Source organism: Emys orbicularis, chromosome 3 (assembly GCF_028017835.1).
Source record: "Emys orbicularis isolate rEmyOrb1 chromosome 3, rEmyOrb1.hap1, whole genome shotgun sequence".
Taxonomy (NCBI): Eukaryota; Metazoa; Chordata; order Testudines; family Emydidae; genus Emys; species Emys orbicularis.
Window position 1 is genome coordinate 150,388,073 of NC_088685.1, and position 20,300 is coordinate 150,408,372.

Sequence of the window (20,300 nt, forward strand, 5' to 3'; positions counted from 1 at the left end):
TGGCACTTTTAGCAACGTGTAAAATATGAAAAATGATTTGATTTCTCCAACATAACGTACAAAATGCCATCAATTAATGATAGTCCCATCTTTTAAACAAATTAATTCTTTACTGAAGCATTTTCTGAATAGTCAGCAAACCAAATATTTTTGTGAAACCAATAATAAACCTTCCACCAGTTCTGCTTCAAACAAATCATAATAAAAGAATGAATCAGTAGGATTTAAATGTTACTTTTAAATGAATGTAAAGTACAATCTGAAATATTATGCTGGATTACCATTTTCCCATTTGAACTTCCATTGAGGAGGTATTATTTTTTCACCACATAATTGCTTTCCATATCATTCAGTGGCAAAAATCCACTCTCCTTTAGGACCAACATAATATCTGCCCTTTGTTTCCCTTCTTTCTGCATCTTCTTTTCTTTCTCTATCTTTGTGAGTCTTCTTTGTTCTTCCCTCTGTATTTCCTTCCCTGCAGCAATTCCCATCTCCCCATGGTCTTCACTCGCACCTATTCCCATTCTAACTGCTAAAATTATCGGCAGTGGAATAGTTAATGTTGACATTGAAGTGGCCTCATGGGGGTAGAGGAGGTCACACTTATTAGATCTGTCCTTTTCAGGCTATCTGCAGTTGCAGGAAGACATCACTGCATTGGTTACACTTGATTCACATGAGGGCTAAAAACTCGGTACTTTTTTCAATGGAAGCTGAGATGCTGCAAAATCTGTGGGTCATATAAATACACCAATCAAGATGGATCTGGCCCAGGGACCATATGTTAGACATCTATGAATGAGAGCATTTAATGTTAAGAGATCTATTGCCTGTTCCAAAACTTTTTGTTTTATTTCATTGTGGAGAAAGCAGATGATTTGTTAATGGATCTCGGTATATTGACAAGTAAACTATGGAGGGCTTACAGATTTGTTTTAATTTAAAAATCTCATGGTTAGAAAGAGGCAATAAATTTATCTTACAGGCTATTAGAGATCTGAAAACCGCTGAAAGCTGTTTGTGCGTATAATGCACCCTTCTAATGTGGAAGATATGCTTTAGTCAAAAGTTATTGGGTTCAGTGAAGGAGTAACTGGATGAAATTCCATGGCCTGTGATATACAGGAAGTCTGACTAGATGAACTAATGGTCTCTTCTGGCCTTAAACTCTATGAATTTTAAGATCTATTAATTAATCCCCTACAGTGAGACAATAGATATTCCACAAAGCAAACCGGAAGAAAACTTTATCACCTTGAAATGGTCCCCAAGTTCTCTGATCTGCTTTCTTGCCTTTTCCATTGATGTCATTTTAGGAGTAGTTTTTTGGGGCCTGATCATAGAATCATAGAATATTAGGGTTGGAAGAGACCTCAGGGGGTCATCTAGTCCAATCCCCTGCTCAAAGCAAGACCAACACCAACTAAATCATCCCAGCCGGGAGGGCTTTGTCAAGCCAGGCCTTAAAAACCTCTAAGGATGGAGATTCCACCACCTCCCTAGGTAACCCATTCCAGTGCTTCACCACGTTCCTAGTGTTGTAGTGTTTCCTAATATCCAACCTAGACCTCCCTCACTGCAACTTGAGACCATGGCTTCTCGTTCTTGATCCTGAAATGTGCTAAGATTTCAATAGCAGTCAAACAGTGTGTCTGTGGCAGAGCGGAAATTAAACCCAGATCTCCAGTGTCCTATCCACAAACCCATCCTGGTTCTCCAAAGGACTAAACTTTTTACTATTTGTCCTGTTCTGGAATAATTCAGTACAGCTGTATTTTTCTGATTTCTGTTAAATCCAACCGAAGAATAAGAATGTATAAAAGGTGGTATTCTGGATAAAGAGAGAGGGTCAAAGATATCCCTGATGCAAATTCACTGAATCCAATGACATTGTGCCAGAGGTGAAGTTGTTCCAGAGTATGTAATGAGAGCAAAAGAAATTGAACTTAAAAGCTCTTTATACATTACTCCTGCATTTCAGTTCTGTTCATTCAGGGGTAGTGCATAGTTCTGAACTGATGTGGTGACTCAAAGTCAAAATGATGTGCACTGAGAGTGTACAAGGCTGAATTGAAATGACAATTAAAGGTCAGTGCTTGCCAATAAAATATCTATTATTAAACACATGTGAACATTAAATGTCAAGCTAAAATCTCTTGGCATTTGACAATGCTGAACTGATGTGGCTATTACAGGTCAAAGTTGTATCCAGTGTTGTATTAATGCAATGGGGACCGTTCAGACATTTCCACTTAGCTCAGACCTACCTCAAGTTAGCTCCCAGAAAATCTGCGTCAGACATGTTCAAACTTGCTGGGGTAGAATCTGTAACTTGATCTCCATTGTGTAACCATCATAGTGATGTCAAATTAGAGGCTAAAGAAGGTACTATGTTGAATGGGTAGGATAATTTAAAGTCAAAATGATATTCAGTGGTACTGGTCCAAAGATTAATGGAAGCAAATAATTATCAAAAACTATTTCTTGGTATGAAGAATCAGTACCTCTGTTGGTGGGGGAAGAGTAGCCCAGGTAGGTAGTCGGGGGGGAGGGATAGCTCAGTGGTTTGAGCATTGGCCTGCTAAACCCAGGGTTGTGAGTTTAATCCTTGAGGGGGCCACCTAGGGATCTGGGGCAAAATCAGTACTTGGTCCTGCCTAGTGAAGGCAGGGGGCTGGACTCCATGACCTTTGGTCCCTTCCAGTTCTAGGAGATAGGATAAATAGCTATCAGCAAAACGGGCTGGCAAAGTCATGTAAAATAGCTAATAGTGTCAGTTCTGGTGTCACTTTCCAAACTAATACAAATGTGTACTATTCTCATTATCTGGCCATGTAAATCAAGTTCAAGTTTAGTGTGTAAGTATTAAGAGAAAACAAAGGGAAAGGAGAACTTTAGCAATATTGCAGTGGGTATAAATTATGGACTAAATTCACCACCCACCCTTATTTTTGCTGCTGTCCCCTCTATTGTTCTTTTACCACCTTCCTTCTATCTTGGGTGCTCTATTCCACTCACCCATTTTCCTTTCCAAATCCTTCTGTTTTGCCTGCATCCCCTCACTCCTGCTTTTCCATTTTCTGTTTCCTTAATCCCCAAATTTTCCCATACCTCTGCCTCTATGTTTTTTTTCCACATGCACTTGCGCACACATACACGGTTCTCTCCACATACCTGTTTTGGCTCTATCCCCCCACCTCCACTTTTTTAAAATGTGTTTCAGCCCTCCAAACTTGTTTTTTTGGTCCAGTTTGTCAGAATGGCACTCCAGGCTCTTTATACTGAGTTACAATGGAGCTGTATTGCTCCCGCATCATTCTCTCTCCCCCCAATCACTCTCTGAAGAAGCTGGAGCAGCATCAGCCAGGCTGCTGGGGAGTGGGGCAGATTTGTCCTGCTGATGGGGTTGCAGATGGTCCCAGGTCCCTCCTCTCAAGCTGGGACAATTGCCTCTGGTTGTTTACCCCTGGGAGCAGCCCTCCTTGTAAATTCCTGTAACCTAAAGGATGTGGTACACAGATAACAGCTTACTGGAATTTTCTACTATCCACTTCCAAATGATCATACCTGTGTTAAGAACATAAGAATGGCTATACTGGGTCAGACCAAAGGTCCATCTGGCCGAGTATTCTGTCTTCTGACAGTGGCCAGTGTCAGGTGCCCCAGAGGGAATGAACAGAACAGGTACTCATCAAGTGATCCTTCCCCTGTCACCCATTCCCAGCTTCTAGCAAACAGAGGTTAGGGACACTTCAGAGCATGGTTCTGCATCCCTGCCCATCCTGGCTAATAGCCATTGATGGACCTATCCTCCATGAATTTATCTAGAGTCTTACATTCAAGCTAACTTTATTCATATTTAGCAAAGCACATGTTGCTTGTTAAGAGCCTAATACTACACCTTCCACTTGTGCACGCTGTCTCATCTACTTCAGTGGGACTTCTGGGGTGAGCAAGGACTAATCATGGGAGAGAGGGTTGAGCCCTAGAGCCTATTTTCAAGCCAGTTTTGACATTTGTCTTCAGCCATTTTTGGAAAAAAATAAGATGGCCAGAACTGTCTTTTACGGTGGGTGGGTTGGTGACTGCTATAGTAAATGAGAGCTGAATTTTTAATCTGCGTTATTTTATCCTGACATACCTGCACATCACATGCCATCCAAGTAGCCAGAAAATGGCTATATTAGCATTGCATAGCTAAATTACATTAAGCACTCCAAGCAGTGTTATACTTTATGCTGATTCATTTAGGTAAACTGACAAGATGGCAATTTTTCACCCATTTCTGGAAGCAGGCATGTTCTGTGTCTCCTCTCCTATGCTAGCTTCATTGTAGGTAAGAGACGTGAGGGTGGAAGCCAGTCTAGGTTTATCACAACTGGAGGGGGAGTTCTATCTAACAGGAAGGGTGTTGAGAGCAGTTATATCCTGTTTGTGCTTTTGTAGCTATGGGTATTTCCTTCATTTATGACCTTGTTTTCCTTCCAGCTTTCTTTTCTGATTCCTTGACGTTCTTTTGTCTTTCATTACAGCTCTGGGGTATAATCAAACAAGGATACAAATGTAAAGGTAAATACATAATGCATGGATGTTGTTTTCAAGACATAGGTATTATGATGTTTAGCACAAACAAGTCAGACTCATATTTTTGGCAAAAATATTCTGTTCATCCAAATTTTGATATGTCATTTGCAACAAAATTCTCAGTAATCTGTGAAGTTGTACTGTTATAAGACACTAGCTGCATGCTCATACACTACAAGCCAGAAATCCAGTATGATCTCTGGTTCCACAAGGATGTAGCTCAGTGCTAGTGATTAGAATTTATATTGGTAAAACTAACTCACTCCATTGAAGTAGAGAGAAATCCTGAAGTGTTTTAGCATTTGGATTTGGCCCTGAAGCTCAGGAGATCTATTTGTGCTGGCAATGCTCTGTCTTCCTCTTGTCTGTCAGATACGCCTACTAGCCTCAAAATGCAATAGCAAGAATGAGCTACTTGCAAGACAGATAGTCAACTTTTTAATTCCTAGAATACCTGATAGATTGAGATCTCATTTCCAGGTTTCTTCCCCCTCCAATAAAAATTTCATTTAGAAAAACCACACGACCTGCAACTCTTGTAGTCCTGCCATTTGAATACTTTCTGCAAACTTTTTCCTTAATTGTTCAATCAGCCTGTATTTTTCATGAAGTACAGGTCTACTCCAGTAAGAGACATGGAAAACAGCATTGTGGATCCATGATTCTTGCACTTTGGTGATTTCCAGGGCTCACTTTGGTGCTGGATGGTCCTAGATACGTGCAGGCTCCTTCTCTTTGGAGACACTCATTGCCTCCTCGGACTTCCCAGGGACAAATAATTTATGACTTTTTTTTCTTCAAGGTGCAACATACTCCCATTCCTGTTAGCCTGTATTTGAGGGGACCATGGCTCTGTCCATTCTCCATCTCTCCCTGCCCACTATTGCTCAGTTGCACCTGGGGGAGGCATCCAATACACAGTCCATATGCTCCCAGGAGCCCCATGGCAGCATCTGTGGCTAGCCACTGTTTGGTCACGCAAGGGACTGGATCTTTACTGCCTTCTGTTCCCATGTGCAACAGCACAAGGGCAAGCAGCAATACAAACCTTTAGTAATAAAAAGATGGGTAGGCAGGGCTTATAATTCCAGCCCTGAAAACTCAACTTGGGATCTGAAAGCCAAGCTGACTTCTCTCCTGTTCACATGTCATCACCCATACAGTGGCCCAATTGAGATGTAGTTAAGGCGGTGTGGTCTGGTGATTAGAGCACTGGAGTGGGACTCAGGACACCTGGGTGACCATGGGCAAGACACTTCACATCTTTATGACTCATTTTACAGTTGGGGCAATGAGTCATAAAGATGTGAAGTGTCTTGCCCATGGTCACCCAGGTGATTCTGACCTCCTTTGTAAAGTGCTTTGAGGCCTACTGATAAGTGCTGCATAAGAGCCAGGTGGTGTTTATTATTGTTTTGTTTATTAACATGCAATTGAAATGTGCTCCTCTGCAGAGCCCAGGTGACAGGTAATGATGCATGACTGTGAGAGAGTTCAGTTTCACTTTCAGGTCCTAGTTGAGTTTGCAGGGCAGCAATTTCAAAAACCACCTGTCCCTTCTGAGCACCTGCTGCTCCATGAACCATTACAAATGGGTTCTTCCTCCTCATCTTCCAAGCCACAGTCTCCTTTTTCCATTTTTAAGCTTACTGACCTTGTGCCATCAGGGGGAATTGACTATTCAAATGACAACTTACATCCCCCCCAGTTCCCCAGCCAAGTGTCACAGCCAAGAAGATAACTATATGTTCTGATTAATAGACATTGGGAGAGATTAACCATCTCCAAGCAGGATCCTATATTCAGTTTTATTTGTTTTTACCTTCAGAGAAGATAAAACTCCAAGTAAGGAAGGTAACTTTACTTTTGTACAAATAAAGTGAGCATATTAAATCTGGAAGCTGCAGCAACGGAATAAGCATGGAACCAGTCGATGTCCTTTTTAGAGTCACTTATCGGAGCGGAACTGTACTTTAACAGCGATCCATAAAGAGTTAGTTATAAGAGAGACATAAATAAGATGAATTTTCAAAGGAGTCTAAAAGAGTGAGGGAGAGTCAATGGGATTTGGGCATTGATCTTCTGTAGGCTCCTTTAAAAATGCCAGCCCTTTAACTGGCTTCTTTCTCAGCTGCCCTGCCAAAGGCTCAGAGTATGAAAGTAACAATGTGTCCAAAACGTGCAGATTTAGAATATAAATAGGGCTTCTGTTTTGGGGGGGTTGTTTAATTGGGGGGGGTGTTATTTGTAGCAATTTTTGAGTTTTATGTAGCTGTCCAAAAATCAGGGATTTTCGGGGCTGTCTCTCTGTACGTATTGCAATGAGTAATGTATATTATATACGTTACACATTACCGTAGTATACAGTATATACTGTAATTAGTAATCTCTTTGTAATGTTTCCTAGCATACGTGAACATGGTGATGTTTGAAACAGCACTAAGCTAAAATCTACTAGGGAACTTTTATTGCACACCAGCAGGGTCTGCATAGACTAATGAATATGCAACATGTTAGTGCGCTTTAGAAATCACACTACCATAGTCCACATTACTGCTACATGGTGACAAATCCTTTGATACAAGTAACCATATTTGATGGTTTTTCTAGTGTTCATTGGATAAATGCTGATTATTTTTTTAATTGGTGGGTATTTTATCAGTGCTTATCAGTTAAACCCAATATTCAGAAGCCCTAAACATAAATAGAAGCTCCTTGAAATACCCAGTGTTTGCCACACCAAACAAAAGACCCAACGTATCCACCATTTTGGAGGTTGGTCCAGTGGAGCAGATTCTTTGAAGATGGTGACCTGCTCAGATCTGCCTTTAGCCTCAGTGCACTTTCTGGTGCTGTTTAAATAAAAAAAACAAAAAACAAAAAACCCCACACCTTGACTGACTTATTCATGCTAACGGCTAATTGTCCTGGAAACCAACCATTGGGTAACCCACAAATTTCCCTTGCTTTTTGTTTTCTCCAAATCTTTTTGATCAGATGTTTGTATGTTTGTTCATGGCCCTTAGGGATTACCAGACACTACAACTAACTCTCAATTATTTGGCAATTTTTTTTTTTAACAGATTGTGGTGCCAACTGCCATAAGCAGTGTAGAGACCTGCTTGTGCTGGCATGCAGGAAGTTTGCCAGAGGTACCTCGATGGGCAGTAATCATGGTTCTCTGCCTAACAGTCCGTCTCTGCCTCCAGGTAAAAGTAGCCTTTATTACTAATTTACACTTATTTTGAATGCTTTTTGACAGCACCCAACATCCAAACTGCGTTAGCTCTAATTTAATCGTTATATCTGCACACAGAGCAGACTCTTGGGTGCCTAAAGGTATTCCCATAATTCATCAGCACATCCTATTGTAGTTCCCAGCTACATTAAGACCTGTTGTATTCTTCAAGGACATAATTACAGTCCTCACAGACAGGACTCCTAACAACAGTGCTTCTGGGGCCTTTGAAGGAGCGAATGCTGGAGCAACAGCTCCATTGCCATTTGAAAGGTTGCAGCTTGTATTATGCTTTTGTAAAATTTAAATAATAAAAATATACCTATGCAAGCTCTAGACACCCTAACATGTAAGTAATAATACAGTAAAATTCACTCCTCCTGGTAGCAGTCTGGCTCTGCTGTCAGTAGTTGGGGAAAGTAGTGACACTACTCCAGCCTTACCCAATCCTTTACTTCCCCTTGCACCCTCTCTCCCCATTCGCATGTTGCAAGGCCAGTGGCAGTCCCAAAATGAAGTATGGACATTGCAGATAGGGTCCGGGAGCCCTATCTGTACCACCTCCTTCTTACCGGAGCTGCTCTGGGGCCCAGAGGCAGGGCCAGTGCAAGGTAGTTTCGCGCCCTAGGCGAAACTTCCGCCTTGCGCCCCCCCCCCCCGCCCTGCGGCAGCTCCCCGCCCCCCCTCCACCCTGAGGCCCCCCCCCCCGCGGCAGCTGCCCCCCCCCGGGGAGCCATGCAGCAGCTCCCTACCCCAGCTCACCTCTGCTCCGCCTCCTCCCCGAGCACGCCGCCCCCACTCTAATTCTTCTCCCCTCCCGGGCTTGTGGCGCCAAACAGCTGATTGGCACCGCAAGCCTGGGAGGCGGGAGAAGTGGAGCAGCTGCTGCACTGGGAGAGGGAGTCTGAGCCGCATGTGTCAGCGCTCCGCTGGCAGCCCAGCCCAGGAATACTGTAAAAAAAATTGGGGACACCGCTTTTTGGCGCCCCCAAATCTTGGTGCCCTAGGCAACCACCTAGTTTGCCTTAATGGTAGCACTGGCCCTGCCCAGAGGTGTGTTTCCAAATAATGGTAGAGCTGCCATTCCACCCCAAGAAGAATTTTGGCTGAGTCAGGTAGAACTCCTTTGTGGCTTACTGCTGCTCCTCCCCCCACCCTTAACCTAATTTTGCCTTCTTTTAAAAAAATTCATTTTGTAAAGCCCCATGCAAACCCATTGCACTATATAATGGCTTGATCATGCCACCCTTACTCACATTGAGTAGCAACTTACGCCAAGAAGAGTTCTGCTAAAAAATCAGTGGGGCTACCCTAGGGAGTAAGGTGCTACTCTGTCTAAGTAAGGGTGGAAGAATCAAATCCTAAATGTTAAATGAATTAGTAAGGAGATCCCTGCTGAAAAGATCTTGGAAGCGTTTAGTGATCTTGAAGTTGTATGTTGAAAATAAATTATTCCAATCTCTCTTCTGTAGTACAAGATGAAGTATTTGAATTCCCCAGTGTTGCTACAGGGCATCAGGACCTAGATGGCAGAGCAATCACCCTAGTGACCGGCTCTTCTCGAAAGATTTCAGTCCGTCTCCAGCGGGCTACCACCAGCCAAGCAACACAGACGGAACCACTGTGGCATGAACCTGGCTGGAGTGACTCAGGTTCCCATACCTTCCCCAAAATGAAGTCCAAGTTCCATAGCAAAGCTGGAAAGAACAAAGGCTTTGCAAAATGGGAGAATGAAAAACCCAACGTACAGGGCCATGTGGATATTGAGGTAGAGACCACAGAGCATATGCTGGATGAGAATGGAATAGAAACACTTCAAGAAAGACAAGAACCTGAGGTGGGTAATAAAGCATGAGCATGTCTGTTTAAAATCTGCTGCTACTCAAGGTGTGCATAAAACTGTTTTATGTGCATTTTAAGTGCTGGTTCTTTGCTTACTTTTTTGCTATCACTTAATAAGATTTCACTTGTTAAACACTAAACTATCAAAATATCTAAGCATCTATTTTCTATAAACCCAGACTTCGTTGTGTGTCTTATTTTTTACTCTAACACTGGGGATGATTTTTTGTGCTTTGGACAAGTGCACTCTTAGAAGTCAGATGTTCTACTTTCGTGGATTATTTTCCTTCTGAGATGTTAAATAAATAGAATAATCTGTAAGTAATCAGACCATATTCTGTCCTGTTGTGCCAGTGTAAAACAGAGTAACTCACTGGGTTCAATAGAATTTGGACCTGATGGACACTAGTGTACGTGAAAGCAGAACATGGCCAGTTACTGCAAGGAGCAGTAAAAAAGATTATATCCTAGCACAGCTGGTCAGTAATGGCAGTGGAACTCTGAGGTGTAAAGAGTGCTTGTTTTTTGGTTACAGGATAGCTGATCGCTTGCCCTGAAAGATGGAGGACAATTAAGATGGCCATTAGAACACAGCAAGATGTGGAATTCGGTAGACCACTCTTTGGCTATGGGAATGAATTCCTGTACCTCATGTTTAAACCTTATGAATCCAGCAGACCTTCCTGGTATCTTATTTAATAGGATGTTAGAGTCAAAATGCACTATTCATTTTCTCACAAGTAAGTCATCTGGTGAACATTGCTTAGACAGAGCACAACAGTGTGTTATGTGACTCAGTCTTCTGGTCTATGATTTTTTTTATAGCGATATGCCCACAGGTGGAAACTGTCTCTACACCCAATCCTACAGTTCTACAAACCAATGAGGATGGATTTTATCTTCTTTGAAAGCATCAGATCAGCTCATTGTGTCTATACATGGCAAAGGTGATAAGGATGGCATCTGAGTACCCAAGTTTATTTGATAAAGCTCCTTATTCAGATGCTCATAATGGTATTTTATTTGGAAAGAACTGAGTTTATGTTCGTTGCTAAACCTCAAACAGGAGACTTTGAAAACGTCAAAATTAAAAATCCTCCTCTAGGATGCATTCCTTTGCACACCATTTTTCAAACTTTTAAGATGTTTACATTGTTCTCATTAAACCTAAGTGTATTGATGTGCAGCACATGTTTATAATACAGGGCCATATGAGAAGGGTCTTTCAAACATACAGTGTGTGTCAAAGGACTGTAGGAATTTCAGGACAAATATAATTATTCATATGTCTGGTTATACAATAAATTGACAGATGTCCTTTCCCCCAGCACTGATTATGGTAAAATTAACATGTAATAAACATTTTAGTTTTACTTTTTTTAATGTCCTTCTTTTAATCAAACTGAAAATATCTAAATAAAACTTAACACTAGATTTAATTAACAGCAACCTTGAATTTAGGAATTTCACTGTCTCTGTGTCAACTTGATCATAGTCAATGTCCCTCACGAGCTGGTACTTGGACCTGTACCATGAACACACATGTGTATTGATTTACTAGTTTGGGCCCAAGTAACTTGGGAGCACAAGTCCTATTAAAATAAAAACCCCAAAGGGCTTATGTTTTTAAATCACTTGGACACTTTGGAAAATCCCACCCTTAAATTTTCACAACTCAAATTGACAGTTTGGTTTGGATTAACTCAGGTTTACACGTGTTGGTAGAAGAGAAAAAAACAACCAGAAAGACGCTATCTCTAAGATATCCTGAGGACCTGAGCTAGCTAAGGGTTTTGGCTTGAGAGGTGTGATTCCCTTCATTAGAATCTCAGCATCTCTCAAGATCAGGCAACTACTTGTGTAAACTAACTGACCCATAAATCAGCCTCCAAGGGACTCCTCTTGTGATTGCAAGTCTCTAAATGAAGTTTGTGGTTACAGGCTCCCTTGTCTGGTTCACAACCTGTAACCTGCATGTTTCTCTTGCTTGGAAATCAGTAACTGAAGCTTGTAATAAAGCTGTGACCCATAATTAAAATAGGAGCAAGAGGAGCTCTTGCTGCACCATTTTAGGAGGAGGAAGAGCTGTGGGAGAATACTGAGTTCCCAAGCCAGGTTGAGGAAGGGGACCTATGTCCTTCTTGTGTTAACGTCAGTGTGTGACACACACAAGTGCCAATAAGCATTGGTCTAGATTTTCTGACCTGTGTCACATGACACCACATGATGGGATCAGTACACATAGCTTCCACATACACAACAAAAACTATCTGGTAGAGGATTTTAATGTAGTACATTGGTTATGATGTGAAATATGGAATTAACCTGAATTGCTCCTATTAACACTTCTTAAATGAAATGTAGATAACTGACTACATTCATTTAGGAATAAAAAGTAAATACCCTAACTCACAACATGGATTATTTGGGAATATGTTGGCAGCCTGGTTTGGTTTACTATAAATTAGGCAGAAATGGATACAGTTAAGATTAAATGAACAGCCAAACCGGTTAGAATGCACACTTGTCCTTTTGTGTAACTTCTAGAGCACATGCTGAGCCCCAGTGCAGTTGTGCAAATGTTTACTAGCTGCAGCATCTTGCTCAAATTCACAGTCTCTCATTTTACCTGTTTTTCTTCCTCATCACAAATCCAGAAATGTGTGCTTGGAGACACTTACAGGTCCTGAAAGCATTTCTCTGATCTGTCAACTAAGCAACTACAACAATCTTTCCTCCAGACTTTTAGCAGTTGATGTCTCATTATCCACTAGAACTATAAATTTAATCATTTAAAAGCTGGAATTCTACATTTTCCAATGCTGTGAAGCATTAGTTTATAACAATTGTATGGAGCAAGACACTAGTTCTTAACTGTTAGACTTTGTCTTTGGTCTAGTAATGCTTTTTTGGTATTGGTCCAGTATTGGATCTCTTAGTTTCAAGTGTTCCATTGTTATTTAACAGTATCCTAAAACCTATTCTCACTTTACCAAACCTGCAGAATTGATTCTTGTTGAGAAATTGAGGGAGTTTTTGAAATCCTATAATCTGTCTGTGCTGGAGAGTGGCATCTAGATTTTCTTCTGCACAACCCAAGCTAGTGCATCTGGGCCATGTGGAAGGAGATCTGATTCTTGCTATGAGGAAACTTCAATGGATCTGGCAGATCAAATTGAGCAGAGTCAGGGCAGCCTCTCTGGGGCCAAAGTAGCACTGACAAAGCAAGAGCGAACAAATCATCTTGCCTGAGTGAGCTTCATCCAGTATGGGAGGCCCTGAATGCACTAAGATGCAACCACTGAGCAGATGGGTTCATGACTCTCATGGTTCATGAAGGCCAATGACAAATGCCAGGATTCTTTAGTGATGGAGATTCTTAGTGCTGTGGAGTGCGGGCAACCCTTAAAAGCACCACAACATTGCATGGTTATGGTCCCAATGATTTTCAGGAAACATGTACTCTGTTCACTAGGTTTGCCACCTCCAAGATGCAGGAAAAAATGGCCACTGGCCAAGCCCACCATCCCAATCCTCAGGTGAGACTCCTTACCATCCCCTCCCACCTTGCTCCTTACTCCTCTCTGCTGGTAACCCTGGAGTTTGTTCTACTGCCTGGTTGCTGAGGTTTTGGTAGGTTGACAGCCCAGGATCATGTGCTGGCTGCACACCCAGCCACATGATTTGTGCTGTAGTTAGAAGATTGATGCATGGCCCTGCATGCACAAAGCTTACAGGTGAAAAATCCCAAGTGAAAAAACAAACCCTGGCACATTAAATCTTTCCACTGGCAAGGCAGTACAGGCTGATTAAAAAAAAGCCATGTGGCCACCCTACTCTGAGCAAAAGCTGTGTCCTCCCAGGTGCAAGCCCTGAAACCTCAGCCTGGGCTTGGAGAGTGAAGTTGGGCTCACTCCCATTTCGCACATCAGTAAATGAAAGTCCTGCAACCCTTCAGTGACAACTGTGCCATTACAGAAGCTGCACAAGGGTAACTGACTGGCATTTAGTGACTAATGCTCATAGACTCATAGACTCATAGACTTTAAGGTCAGAAGGGACCAATATGGTCATCTAGTCTGACCTCCCGCATGATGCAGGCCACAAAAGCTGACTCACCCACAACAGAATCTTCCAGCCTGCGACCCCTGCCCTATGCTGCGGAGGAAGGCGAAAAACCTCCAGGGCCTCTGCCAATCTACCCTGGAGGAAAATTCCTTCCCGACCCCAAATATGGCGATCAGCAGAACCCCGAGCATACAGGCAAGATTCTACAGCCGGACCCTCATTTTACCCGCGATGGCCCGTTAATGCCTATTTGACTAAAATCACATTATCCCATCAAACCATTCCCTCCATAAACTTATCAAGCCTAATCTTGAAGCCAGAGAGGTCCTTTGCCCCCACCGTTTCCCTCGGAAGGCTGTTCCAAAATTTTACCCCTCTGACGGTTAGAAACCTTCGTCTAATTTCAAGCCTAAACTTCCCCACGGCCAGTTTATATCCATTCGTTCTCGTATCCACATTACTACTAAGCTGAAATAATTCCTCTCCCTCCTTGGTATTAATCCCTTTGATATATTTAAAGAGAGCAATCATATCCCCCCTCAGCCTTCTTTTGGTTAGGCTAAACAAACCGAGCTCCTCGAGTCTCCTTTCATAGGAAAGGTTTTCCATTCCTCGGATCATCCTAGTGGCCCTTCTCTGTACCCGTTCCAGTTTGAGTTCATCCTTTTTAAACATAGGAGACCAGAACTGCACACAGTACTCCAAATGAGGTCTCACCAGCGCCTTGTATAACGGAAGCAGCACCTCCCTGTCCCTACTAGAAATACCTCGCCTAACGCATCCCAAGATCGCATTAGCTTTTTTCACAGCCACGTCACATTGCCGACTCATAGTCATCCTGCGATCAACCAGGACTCCGAGGTCCTTCTCCTCCTCCGTCACTTCCAACCTATGCGTCCCTAACTTATAACTAAAATTCTTGTTAGTCATCCCTAAATGCAACTGATGATGGACAAGCAGGAACAGAATCCAGCGCACTCTGTCCCTCAGCTTTCTTGGCTCTTCAGGGCTAAGAGGAGTGTAAAACAATGAAAACTTATTTTGGCCACTCAAGCAGGCAGATGGGTCTCTGAATACACCCAGGAAAGAGATCTGTTGAGTAAGAAGGTACCATTTTTACACAGTCACTTTTCAGAGTAGAACAGCCCATTACTCATGCTGTGAGCTAGCCCTTGCTCTAAACAAACTATTGCTGGCCATTGCTTAGTCTAACCTACCATTTCTGGAGATGCTGACAGAAAATCTGATCCTACAGTACCTTTGATTAAACAGGCCTCAATCTTGCAAATATGTCATCTACATGCTTAACTTTACTCATTGGAGTAGGCCCATTGAGTTCAATGGGAGCTACTTCCATGTGTAAAGTTACTTATGAGCAAAAGTCTTTGCAGGAGAGGGGCCTAAGGTGGTGATAATGAGAGAAGATTATAGAGCAGCTAACTGGAGAACAGTTCTCTTGTAACAAATTGTTCCTTGAGTGTCCCAGGCGTATTCCCACTCATGGGATTTGCTGGTGGGTGCAGCTCAGATGGTGGAACCTTCTCAGAGCAGTGCCCGGAGCACTCATGTGCCCCTTCGACACATCCCCTCACCATTCCTGAGTGTTCTGAGAGCAAGGCTATAAAAGGGGGTGTGGCACCCTCAGTTCCTTCCAACTGCAGCAGCAGATGGAGGTGAGCCTCTGCAGATCCATCGGACCCAGATCCTTCTCATTAAAAGAAGTCACTTAATGTAACTTTAGTGTGTGTTAATATAATGTTAAGCTTGCTTAGTTGTTCTTGAGATTCAACTAGTTAAAACTGGTTCTGACTGGCTTTACAAAGTACACCTCTTGTCCAGCGGTCTCCCCAGAGTCTGTTGCCTGTACCAGATGCTTGGTCTGCCTTGGAGAGAATCACTCTCATTCCAGGTGTTCTATTTGCAGCATGTTTACTCGAAAGGTGCACAAGGAGCACCCAGAACAGGTGGCAAGCCTTATTACTGCAAGAAGTTCTGTCTGCAACAGCTCCCAGATCTGACTCCATTTAAGGGGTCTTTGTCTAAGGTGAAAAGACTAGTGAGTGTCTGCTCTTCACACCTCAGGGGCTAAGATGAAGAGAGCTATACAAAAGATTCCCATATCTGCCCCAGCATCAGGATCCAAGACCTCGGGGCAGTCAGTTCCCAGGTTATTGGATTCAACCCCAAAGTGCTCAGAGACTCCCTCGGTGCCGACCTCTGAAATCAGAGCCAAACTGCATAAAAAACCTTTGGATAAAGCTCCTGTTAGCAGAGCTAAATCACATTCAGGAGACTCCTCAGATCTGGATCCAAGAACATCAGATCCTAAATCCAAGCCTAAGATTCCAGTTCAGGGTAAATCCCTGCCTAAGAGTCATCCCCCAGTTCTGAAGATTGCATTGGATCCGAAGATCATTCCAGAGCCAGCAGTCATCTCTATATCACCCTGATACTCTGCACCAACCTTTACTGTGGTGCTGCAAGTGCACCATACAGATCCACAGTTGAATCCATTGCTGGATCCACAAAGGACAAAAATTATTTCTTTCCCCTAAAGAGGATAAAAGGAAGGTTCATGGTAAGTATCCTCCTCAGAAAATACCAGGCAGTGATGTTAGGTTATCAATATCACTAATGTGGAAAAAGGTGTCCATGGTTGCCAAAGAGCAAAGTAGCTGGCCAATGCCTTGGTAATGGAGGGTCAGACAGTAGCTAACCATATGCTTAGAGCTTCTTTTCGTGCGTCAGATTCAGCACTGTGTGAGCAATTGCTACTCTATCATGCTACCCAGACATGTTTGGCTGAGATTTTCTACTTTCCCACCTGAAACCAAATGGAAGGTAAAATACCTTCCCTTCAAAGGTGATGGGTTATTTAGTAATCAGACCAATGAGACACTGGAAAAGATGAAGCCCAAGAGGTCGACAGCAAGATCTCTGGGTAACTATCATCCTCCAAGGAGAAGGATCTCGGAACTTGGCTTCAAGTGCCATAGGCAGTCCTAACACCTTCTTCTTTGTAGTCATCTTGTTCACAAAGATGTCATTTTCAACACCAGCAGCCTCCTCATACATAACTGGAGTAGAGGAGGACGCCTTTTAAGCCTCGAATGAAGGGAAAGCAACCTTCAATTTTGACTTTAGATTCAACCATCAAGCCTCAAGTTTGATGTAAGATCAGGAGCTTCAAACCAATCTGCACCTTCATTCCTACCTTTTGGAAACGTCAACACTTGGAATTCACATTGGACAAATGGATTCTGGAGATCATAGAAAATGGTTATGCCATTCAATTAGATTCCCTTTTTCTTCCCATCCCTATTCAGGGACTCCTCTCGTGAGACGATGTTAAGAGCAGAGGGTCACATCCTGCTGGAAGCAGGAGTCCTAGAGGACGTGCCAAGGGAATTCAGAGGTCAAAAGATTCTACTCCTCATATTTTCTGATATGGATAAAAGATAGAAAGCTTTGTCCAAAATTAGATTGATGGAATCTCAGCTCCTTTAATCAGAAAATTCTGTTTCCACATGTTGACACTAATATCCATCATACCCTCCCCACCTACCCTAGACTGGCTTGCAGGTCTATCTAGAAGAAGCATACTTCCATATCTCTGTCAAGTACCAGCACTATCATTGTTTCCTGATTGGTATAAAGTACAAAGTCTTACCTTTTGGTCTATCTACTCCCCTATGTGTTTACAAAGTACCTATCCAAAGTAGAAGCTCATTTAAGATGCCGGGGTATATTTGTCTATCCTTATTTAGATTGCTAGCTGATCAAAGCCTCAGAAGAATGGCTTTCCCAAGGACATATTTTACACATGTTCCCTCTTCAAGGGGTTAGGACTCAAGATGAACAAGTAAAAATCTCTTCTGCTACCTATAGAAAGGATTTCTTTGAAAGGAGCAGTTCTCTATTTCTGTAAAGCAGAACCTTTCTGCTAGAGGAAAGATTTCTGAAGTTTCAATCCACCACAGAGATGCTTCATCAAAATCCTACTCAGAAAGCAATCTTCTTTCTGGGTCTCATGGCTTCAGCCACTTTTGTCACACCTTAGGCTCTGCTCAGGATAAGAACTCTGCAGCACTGGCTGGTGTTAAGTTACAAACCAAGTGCAGATAGCATCATATGGCTGACCATTCCAAGAAAAATACTGCTATCCTTGATGTAGTGGATTCAACATTACAACATTCTGAGGAGGTAGCTTTCAACCTTCCACCTCCATCAGGAATAATCACCTCGGAGGCCTCCAACCAGGGGTAGGGACTCAGGCAGCATATTTCAACAAATGAGAGTAATGAAAATAAGACAAGCTGGAGCTAGGATAAAGGTGGTTGCCCCAGCATGGCCAGGGCAGCCAAAGTTCTTGAACCTTCCTCACCTCTCCTAGGGAGTCTACAGACCTCTCCTGGTTTCCCCAGACGATGTGTACACTAGAGACCTTACAGCAGCACAGCTGTACCGCTGCTGCACCACTGTAAAGTCTCATGTGTAGCCACTCTATGCCAGCAGGAAAGAGCTCTCCCGCCAGCATAATTAAACCAACCCTAATGAGCAGCAGTAGCTATGTCAGCAGGAGAGCATCTCCTGCCAACATAGCACTGTCCACACGGGCGCTTTTGTTGATGAAATGTTTGTCGGTCAGGGGTGTGGGTTTTTTTACCGACAAAAGTGCTAGTGTACACATAGCTTTATTAGCTCAACAGGACAGCAAAATTTATCAGCCAGATGTTTCTATCACTACACCTGACTGCATCAGGCTTTCAGACCCTGAAAATTCCTGCTTATTAGAAGGGCAGAAGACATTAATGCTAAAAAATGGTCTGTTAGAAGGTGTTATAATCTCAAGTGGACTAGGTCTGTGAATTGGATAAGTGAGGAACAAGTAGATTCACCACTGGCACCAATTTAGTCTATCCTTGAATACTTAATTAAAGCTTTCAGGTTCTTCTATATCCTTCTTGAAAGTTCAACTAGCTGCCCACCATGGGCTCACAGAAATCAACCTTTGCACACAATACAGTTCAGAAATTTATGAAGGACCTTGCCATTAAGGCTCCAGTACTACCATGGGATCTCAGGTTAGTCCTATGCAGCTAATGAAGCCTCCCTTTGACCTTAGGGCACACTCAGGGCCGGCTCTAGGCACCAGCAAAACAAGCTGGTGCTTGGGGCGGCACATTTTTAGGGGCAGCATGGCCGGCGCCAGAATGCCGCCCCTAAAAATGTGCCCCGGCCGCCCTAACTCACCTCCGCTGCTGCTGCCACGGCGCGCAAAACAGCTGATTCGCGCGCCGCTACTCGCCCTCCCTCCCAGGCTCTCAAGCCTGGGAGGGAGGGGGAGCAGCGGCGCGCGAATCAGCTGTTTCGGGCGCTGCAGCCGCTCGGGATCTCCCCCTCCCTCCCTCCCTCCTAGGCTTGAGAGCCTGGGGGGAGGAGGCAGGGCTGGGGATTTGGGGAAGGGGCGGAGTTGAGGCAGGGCCGGGGTAATTAAAAAACAGGGGGAGGGGGGGCGGCCAAAATTGTTTTTGCTTTGGGCGGCAAAAATCCTAGAGCCGGCCCTGGGCACACTGTGCTTTGTTCCATCTGACACTTGAAGAAATGAAGGTTCTTGAGATGAACTCTGCATATTCACACACCCCACACACCTTCCCTTCTTCCTCAGAATCCTAATAGCCTCTCGATTGTGAGGGGGCGGTGGAAGAAGCTGAGGCAACCAAAGCACCCTTTTATAACCTCACCTTCAGCAGATTCAGAAACACAGAGGAGGTGGGGTAGGAGGGATGAGTGAGCATTCCAGCGTGCACTGCTAGGAACTGGTTCCATTGTCTGAGCTGCACCAAGTGGCACATCCCATGAGTGGAAATAGGGAGAGTCATCTCTAAGAAGGCCAGTCACAGGTAAGTAATCTTAATTTACTGAGTTCATGGCCCTCGTTTTCAAGGTGGGTGAGGTAATATTGTTTAAGGCAGTGGTCCCCAAACTGTGGGTATGGCCCCCCTTAGGGGGGGCACGGCAGGCCCAGGCCAAATCCTTCCCAGGGATTGGGGAGGGAGCACCATCGAGCCCCACTCTGCCCCCAGTTCCACTCCAGCCCTGGCGCCAGTCCCAGCTGCCCGGACACTACAAGTCTGGTTACCGGCAGTAACCGGCCCCCGGTGGCGGGAAGAGCAGCAGATGCTGCTGGAGCCTGGAGGAGAACTCAGGGACAGCTCTAGCGAGAGAGGTACTGGCAGCTCCCCCATCCTGCCCTGAGTGCAGCTCCCCCTCCCTTCCCCAATCACCCCCCACCCCAGAATGCAGCTCCCCCTCCCCTGTCCTGCCCCACTCACCCCTTCCCGCCCCAGTTCCCAGGGGAGTGCATGCCAGATAAGGGGGGGCACAACTGAAAAAGTTTCAGGACTACTAGTTTAGTGGATCAGCTGAAATAGATACATGGGTAGGTGGCAGTTGGTCAGGATTGTTGTGGATGGCAGTGGTGCCTAAATGTTGGCCTTAAGCACCTAAAGAGGCAGTTAGGTGTCTATGTCCCTTTGTGAATCTAGTGCAAAAACCACCAGTG

General features: G+C 43.8%; 1 protein-coding gene across 1 annotated transcript in view; it reads left to right on the forward strand.

The window, feature by feature from the left end:
• RASGRP3 (RAS guanyl releasing protein 3) overlaps positions 1 to 9,680 on the forward strand; it is a 55,749-nt gene extending 46,069 nt beyond the window's left edge. The window contains exons 13-15 of the mRNA XM_065401470.1: positions 4,536 to 4,572; positions 7,671 to 7,796; positions 9,298 to 9,680. Of these exons, the coding sequence (XP_065257542.1) occupies positions 4,536 to 4,572; positions 7,671 to 7,796; positions 9,298 to 9,680 (546 nt within the window). The remainder of the gene's footprint in view (positions 1 to 4,535; positions 4,573 to 7,670; positions 7,797 to 9,297) is intronic.
• Positions 9,681 to 20,300: the final 10,620 nt, after the last annotated feature.